At 32.5% G+C, this 8,896-nt stretch overlaps 1 protein-coding gene across 1 annotated transcript; it reads left to right on the forward strand.

Annotated features, from left to right (window-relative positions):
- The first annotated feature begins 374 nt into the window (after positions 1–374).
- LOC119615501 (pancreatic triacylglycerol lipase-like) lies at positions 375–3,738 on the forward strand. Its single transcript, XM_037971505.1, is given in 7 exon segments — positions 375–526; positions 586–723; positions 2,092–2,226; positions 2,283–2,611; positions 2,679–2,723; positions 2,726–2,900; positions 3,663–3,738. Coding segments are annotated over 7 exon segments (1,011 nt in total). The 5' UTR covers positions 375–413.
- Positions 3,739–8,896: the final 5,158 nt, after the last annotated feature.

Genomic DNA, 8,896 nt, shown 5'->3' on the forward strand with positions numbered 1-8,896 from the left:
TCCATAGTCTAGTCTATAGTCTAGTCTATAGCCTAGTCTATAGTCTAGTCTATATTCTGATTCTCAATTTTGAATCAGACTATAGCCTAGTCTATATAGCACATTGCTTAATATCCTTTTTTATTTCTAATCTCAAAATTGAGCATTTTTCTAAACAAACATAAAGTAAAAACGTCATTTATAAATTTAGCGAAAAAAACCCAAATTGCTTAAATAAATGACAAAAAATAATTAACTGAAAATTTGTTTAACTCTATTATAAAGTCATGCGATTAACTAAAAGTATTTTTAGATAAAGCGAATTTAAATCTTGACCTAAGACTCATGACTTAATCGTGCTTTTTCAGTTTATTCTAGACTTTTAAAGATAAAGCAACAATTTTAGAAATAAAGAGAAAATAAATAGGAAAAAAATGGAAAATTTTAGAAATTTATTCACAATCATTATTGTTTTGTTAAACTTGTGGCTAGCAAAAGCTAATATTGACAATTTAGTGCAAAGAGCTAATATTTATTATCAGCAACCGTAAGTGAACGAGTTCTGATTCAAAATTTTATAGAAATTTTACTTAGATTTTCTGTTAGTCTTCATGATGGTCAAGCTCATGAATTCACTTTGGATACAATTGTTGAGCCGTCCAGTAAAACGGATATTAAAGTTATTATACATGGATTTCTGGGTAACCGTTTTCACAACTCGATAAGACCTTTAAGAAATGGTAAGTTGTTGACCATAAATAAAACGAAATATTTCTGTAAAAGAATTCAAACTATCAGTACCCCTATTTTAATAATATATATATATATAAAGTTCTATCGATTAATAATCTTTTACACTATCGTTTAGACTAGGATCTATTGTGCATAGTCCAGACTATAGTCTGGACTATCGTGTATTGTCTAGACCCTAGCTTATTGTCCAGACAATAGTCAATAGTCCAGACTATAGTCTATAGTCCATACTATAGTCCATACTATAGTCTATAGTCCAGACAATAGTCTATAGTTCAGACTAATCCAGACTATAGTCTATAGTCCAGACTATAGTCTATAGTCCAGACTATAGTCTATAATCCAGACTATAGTCTATAGTCCAGACTATAGTCTATAGTCCAGACTATAGTCTATAGTCCAGACTATAGTCTATAGTCCAGACTATAGTCTATAGTCCAGACTATAGTCTATAGTCCGGACTATAGTTTATAGTCCAGACTACAGTCTATAGTCCAGACTATAGTCCAGACTATAGTCTATAGTCCCAGACTATAGTCTATAGTCCAGACTATAGTCCAGACTATAGTCTATAGTTCAGACTATAGTCCAGACTATAGTCTATAGTCCAGACTATAGTCTATAGTCCAGACTATAGTCTATAGTCCAGACTATAGTCTATAGTTCAGACTATAGTCTATAGTTCAGGCTATAGTCTATAGTCCAGACTATAGTCTATAGTCCAGACTATAGTCTATAGTCCAGACTACAGTCTATAGTCCCGACTAAAGTCTATAGTCCAGACTATAGTCTATAGTCCAGACTATAGTCTATAGTCCAGACTATAGTCTATAGTCCAGACTATAGTCTATAGTCCAGACTATAGTCTATAGTCCAGACTATAGTCTATAGTCCAGACTATAGTCTATTGTCCAGACTATAGTCTATAGTCCAGACTATAGTCTATAGTCCAGACTATATTCTATAGTCCAGACTATAGTCTATAGTCCAGACTATAGTCTATAGTCCAGACTATAGTCTATAGTCCAGACTATAGTCTATAGTCCAGACTATAGTCCAGACTATAGTCTATAGTCCAGACTATAGTCTATAGTCCAGACTATAGTCTAAAGTCTAGACTTTTGTCTAGACTATAATCTAGATTGTAATCAATAGTCCAGAATATAGTCGATAATTCAGTCTATAGTCCAGACTAGAGTCTATAGTTGAGGCTACAGTCTATTAACCAGACTATAGCCTGTAGTCCAAGCTATATTCTGTAGTACTGGCTATAGTCCAAACTATAGTTGTTTCCCCCTTAAAATTTCATAAAGTTTCAGAAGAATTTTTAAACCAAATTTTACTTTTGATCTTTCTAAGCATACATGGCCAAGGTAAGGAAAACGTTTTCTTGGTGGATTGGGAAAATGCAGCTAATTTAGATTATCCCAGTTCTAGATTGGCAGTAGGAAAAGTTGCTATTTTCCTTGGAAAATTATTGGAAAACTATTTAAAGTAAGTGAAATTAAAATTTTAATTTAGATTCACCCCATCTTTCTGATAATTATTAGCAAACATGAAATACCTCTGTCAGAAGTTCATTTAATAGGACACAGTTTGGGTGCTCATATTGCCGGCAATATGGGACGTTATTTTAATGGCTCTATAGGTCGTGTAACGGGTTTAGATCCTGCTCTACCTCTATTTACCCCCAATGCAGCCGATAGTTTACACGCGAATGCCGCTTTATTTGTTGATGTTATACATACCGATTTTCCGGTATTTGGTGATAATACACCTCGAGGTACAATGGATTTTTATCCAAATTATGGTCATACCCCACAGAAGGGTTGTGATGATGTTGATATTATTAGTGCCAGTAAGTTAATATTTGAGGCTTGTAAGTTATAAACTCTTTTTTTAAAAGAAATTTGATTTAAAGATTTATATAAAAATATAATTTTTAGATAGCTGTAGCCATAATAGAGCCGTGATATTGTATGCTGAATCAATGCTTTGCCACAAAATTTTCCAGCTATACCCTGTTCTTTAATGGCTATAAGTATGCATTCTTCTGACAAGTGTCTGCAAAAAATAAAGGATAGTAGCTTAAGCAAATCGTTGGCAGATGCTATTGCTGCTAAAAATGATGCACTCATAGCCTATATGGGAGAAGGAGTTTCTAGAAGGTAAGCTTATCGGAATTGAATTGGATTACAAATCCAATAATTTTCCATTTGGAACGCGAAAAAGTACCAGAAATTCCACTTTTATAGATTTTTATTCAAGCGCTATGTTTTTAATTCTACGTTTCTAGGTTTAATATTAAAAAAGATTCAAAAAGTACCATTTGATGATCAAAAAACTACCACGAACTTTAGTTTTATAGAAAATTCAAAAAGTACTCACTTAGTCCGGGAACTACATGCTTAATTTCATTTTTCTAATTTCAATATTATAAAAATTTCAAAAAATACCTTTTGAAGAACGAAAAATTATCAAAAGACCCCTTTTTTAGATTCTCAATTTTATTCCGTCAAATTTCAAATAATTTCCAACACATTTTTTTTATATAGTCAAAAATTGTTTGGCAACACTGTCGTTCACGATACAGAAACACATTCAAATTGCTTTGCAAATTCAGAGAGAGTTTCAAAAACTGTCGCGGCTTAACAGAATTAGGTGCGCACGACACACAAACACGGGTATTTCTAATGGGCAGCTATTACCTGCACTATCCTAGGGCGATTTTAACTTCGTGCAGCATATAAGAAAAAGAATTTATTTTACATTTCGTATAAAAAAAAAACGTATTTTTGCAAAAATTGCTGGTTCATTTACTGTATAAACATTATTGCTGGGTTGTTGACTTAACTTTTTAAAACTAATGTGTCTTGACTAACTGTATAAATAATGTTGTATAATATAAATTGTTTTTATTTTTTATACAGCGCCTCTGGTTCTTATTATTTGGAAACTTATGATGCGCCACCTTATGGCATGGCTTTGTATACACAACTAAATTGACTGTATAAATAACTACAATACTAAACGGGTTGATGGCTTCGTTATTAGACAAAATGATGTATATATTATAAATTAAATGTACTCCTAAAAATATGCTATAGAACTTATTGTATACTTATATTATTTCTTAGTACAGTCACAAACACTTTAAATATATATTAACCCTTGTTAAACCTAAGGGGGAAAAATAGAATTATAAAGTTTTAAGTTTTATTTTAAAAATGAAGGTTTATTTTAAAGTTTAAAAGAATGCAAAAATTATTAACAATGTTAGTTAAGTCAGTTAGTGGACCTAGGGGACTAAGTGTAATGTGCTTTTAATTTCAAATGGGGTAAAACTTCTCATACTAAGGGCCTATTCCTCTAAATGCGAACGAACAAGTTTTTTCTAGTTTATATTGAAAACAACAAATAAATTCGAAAAAATTTGTTTTTGCTTTCAATATTAAATGAGAAAGCAATGTTCGTTCACATTTAGAGGAACAGACAGTTAAGCTAAGGACTTTGGTTAATTTCCTTCATATTGAAAGCTCTTTTAATAACGCTGGATCCATTCCAATCTATCAATCTCTCGCTCAGATGGGTCTTAAGAGGTCTATTGTGGATTTTGTTGAGAGTTTACTCTCAAATAGAGTAATTGAATTTTCTCTAGGAGATCACACAGTTCTCTAAAAAAGCGGCACGATATACTTCACAGCGTGGCGTACTATCCACTCTGAATATGACCATTAACCGACTATTGGTAAAATGGCAATTGGAATATTGGTCTCCTGCCTAGAACCCATTACGCCATTAATTATTGTATGTCGGAACCTTCGTTTCTGAGACAATTCCAATATCATATCTCTATGAAGTTTCAAGAACCTCTACTTCCGTTAAATAGTTGTTTCTGTGTGTATATAGATGAATCTAAGACAACGAAAGAAGTTGATAGTGGCATCTTAATTGAAGAATTTGGGACTAAAATCTCCTTTAGATTGAATGTTGACTCTATTAAACTTCGAACTGAAATATCATAGATCAAAAGGGTGTCGTATTGGCTAAGGTATTATCGAACATCTTACAGAGATATTAGAATATATACCGATAGTCAAGCTGCTATTAAATCCCTTATTGGTGTGTTCTCCACATCTTGCCCATGAATGCTGGAGATGGTGAAATATTCAAACATAGCACTTATATGGGTCTAGGGACTCGGGACTATATGTGGCAATAATAGCAATAGTGGAAACCATGTAAAGTGAATTGTAAATAGTTCAGTTATGTGGAGTTCCACTACTTCTTATTCAAAGTCATAAACATCTATTATTCCAAGGCTAAGGATCGTATGTTGATAGCTAGAGCGGTATGGCCTCGTAAGTACTCACGTAAAACTACCTATCTCCCTGGTATTCAAATACTACAATTAAGTAAACTGGTATCGGCCATTACCGGTCACTGTAAATTTGGTAACCATGCTAGACGCATTGGTTTTCTATTTGACTTCTGCAGAAGTTGTCAGAATGAGAATGAAGACAAGACAGCAATTGTAAAAACCAAACTCTAGGTGCTACCTACTTCTATGATCTATCGGATATATCCTAATTAAACCGATGCTATGTGACCTCCTTGACTGGTGAACTGTGCAGACGGGGTGGAAATCTGATCAGTTCAGAAAAATTTCGGTAAAAAAAGTATCCGTCCGGATTGTAAAGTATACAAAATTTTTGGACTACGTTGGTTGGGTAACAAACGAGCCAAAGTACTAATTGAATTGATAGCATTGATGAAGTATAGATAATTTTTATAGACTATGAAGAAATGGTGGATTTAGGGTTCTATAATTGAAATAATTTTTTATTCTTTTATAATATCGACTTTTTGACTATTTCCGACTTAACTACAAAATCGATACTTCAACTTTTTCTTACAGATAGCCGACTTTCGACTTTATTAGGATCAAGTAGTCGATATATATGTAGGAGATGTCCTACTTTGAGTCTTCATAGTCGTGCCCTTGGAGTATTTGTAAGGTACGTTTTCAAAATAGAAACTCGAATGCGAAAAGTAGCATCATGTTAAGTAGGTCATGTTAAATTTTATGCTAATTTATTTCTGAAAATCTTTGTTTCTGAGGAATCTTTTATCTACTTAGCCATTTATGTAATTTTCAGGCTCTGTACTCTAGGACAAACCAACAAATTTTTGATCAGACGTGATCTGGGTGATCTACTTGATCTTGTCATGGGAATAGAATGACTATTTGAATGACTTTCTTTTGAGTATTCCTCTCCAAACAAACGTCGACTATATCGTTTCGAAACCTTGTTCATAAAAAATATATATTCTGATTCCTATACATTTAACACCAAGATGGTGTGGTTGCAAACCGGGAAAAAGAGATACATCTAATCTGCAGGGACTATAAACTGATGGTGTCAAAGGTATCCTCGGCTTTTCCACGGAACGATTTGTTTGACCCGGTTCCTTATAATCTGGTACCACAGGGTAGAGTTTCGGACTTTCTCTTGTTTCGGTTATTGTAGAGGTCTATTCGAGGTGCACGAGGTGGCTGTGGTTTAAACCCAAACTTTTGGGCAGAGAATGTTTGGTTAGAAGACTAGTGCACGGAGAAGTGTATATTGCTGGATAAGTTCGGTGGTTCAGTTATCGAAAAGACAATTAATATCCAGCAGAGGAGTGACTGATACGGGATGGATATAGGGATATGCGGACTGACCCATCCTTGTATATAAAACGAGTGTGTCGGATGAATGAGAATTTCTCTGGGTTAAATGAAAGGTATCCTTCCTTGTCAGGGTATGTTGAGGGTTCACAACAGATATCAACAGAGGTCATCCCATCTGTTTGGTTGTAAACGGAATTGGAAGTTACTCAAAGGGGCAGCAGTGTTCAAGAGATTAAATAGCTCGAGTACTTGAGCATGGTGTTTGTACATGTACCGGCAGAACTATATATAAAAATTGCCCCCGACGTGTAAAAGTATCACCGTGAAATAAGGTCAACACTGTAGGTTTTCACGTAAAGAACTTCTACTTATATTCTGGCTTCTTATTAAATTCTAACTATGTCCGTTCTTCCGTTCATCTGTCTGTCTGGATGTCTAAAGCAGGATAGGATTAGATAAGCAGAAATTGATCCTAACCAATTTTTCTTTCCCATTAGAGAAGATTTTTAGGGTACACAAATGGAGAAATTTCTATATTTTACACAATTTTATTACTAACTTACTAAACTAATAAAATAAAAACTAAATGTTAATTCAATCCAAAACTAAAACTATCAAAATATGACCCCTTTCTGAAACTAATACTAAAAATTATGACTTCTGTTCTTCATACATCTTGCACGCACGCTCATACCAATATTGTCTCAGACTTCCTAACACGTTTTGGAATATCAAAAGAATGTCAACAAAATCCTTTAATTTACTGGCTAAAAGTCATAAATGTACATTGTACTAAATACCAAATACTACTCGTATTAAGAGGGAACGAACATAAAAATAAACCTCATCATCTAGTAGTGCACAAGTCCATTTAGGTTTGAATCATAAAGAAAAACAGACAAGCAGAGTGAGAATAAAGCAGCAGAAAAAAAACTATTATAATCATTGTACTGGTATTAATATTTGTTTAGACACCTCAAGATGATACTCATACAAGATGTGTTGCAACTCGGTGGTAAGTGTCTTCGTCTGTCCTCACTGCCACAAGACACATAACAAAAAAAAAGGTGTCAAATAATTTTTTTTTTTTCAATTTGTATGTTTTTTAATGTTACAGGTTTCTTTTCGGTTTTTTGTCTACTTCCTCACTCGCTGGTTTTGGAAATTTAATGTGTGAATATTTGTCCATTTGCTCTTGTCATTTGCAGTTATAAAAAGTCGTAAATTGGCTTTGTATGCCGTTGCTCTGCACATGTCCTCATGGGTTAAGTTTACAGTATTCTTCTTTTTGTTAAATGAAACTGAATGAATACGGTTTTTATAGGAATTTTATTACCGTATTTAAGGACATAAAATTTTTATTAGCAAAATTAAGCCAGAGAGAAAGAAAGACGCAAGAAGTTTAAGCTCATAAAAACTAAAAGATGATTGAAATAATAGTTTTAAATTAGAAAACGAAACAGGTGCTAAATTCTAACGTTTATAAAAATTTTAAATTAATGTTAGCTTTTATATAGAAAATTTGTTAGAATGTAAACAAATTTTTGGAAAATTGTTTAAACAACTGCAAACAAATTGATAAAAAAACTCAACAATTTTAATTTTTAATTATTTTAAATACCGGATCTTCATATAATTTCCTTTTGTATTCTGAAAACTTTTCATATTTTTTTACAAAAATTTAAAACATTATAGAAACTCATTTAACCATTAACACAGTTTAACTAACATAATTATCAAATAAATTTCCTTTAACATAAATGACCATTGATAAAAATTACAAATAAAAAAACTTTTGCTTTTCCAATTTCAAGCTTCACTAATTCATTGATGAATACGCTTTCTGTTTATTTGAACAAAAAAATTAAAAAAGTTATGTAAGTACAATAAACAAATATGAACTAAATGAATGTGTGTTAAAAGCTAAATTTAGTACGCAACCGGAAATTTTGAACAAAAAAAAATTGTTTTCCATCATCATTTTATTTTTGTCGTTTTGTAACAAGAAGAACAACAATTTCTTATACATATGAACAATTAGGAAAATACATTACATACATACCTATGTATGTATGTATATGAATGTTGCACAAATGCAATGCAAACATTTAAGACACTATTACAGAACATGTGATACCCTACAGCACAACTAACATGAATTACATGCATATTTATGTATTTACATATGTAGATAACCACAATCAAAGAATGCCTTGGACCCTGAAATAGGACTTTTATTGAAGTTTGAAAACATTTGTTAATAATAAATAATGGGGTCCATGAAGGACTGACCTTTTAAATATATTCAAGCCAGTCAACAGCGTTGAAGTAATTTTCGGAAGTGAATTTTGTTTGGGGATGGGGTTAACTATGGAACGATCCTCTTAAAATTTAGAAGTGAATTTTTGGTTCATGTGCCAATAATAAGCAGAGGTAGGGTCCATTACAGGCCGATCATCATAAAATATGGTATAGATGTTGCTTCTCACA

This window comes from Lucilia sericata, unplaced genomic scaffold (genome assembly GCF_015586225.1).
Source record: "Lucilia sericata isolate MDLA Ls3-8-SP2 unplaced genomic scaffold, ASM1558622v1 Contig005433F_arrow, whole genome shotgun sequence".
In the NCBI taxonomy this organism is placed as follows: Eukaryota; Metazoa; Arthropoda; class Insecta; order Diptera; family Calliphoridae; genus Lucilia; species Lucilia sericata.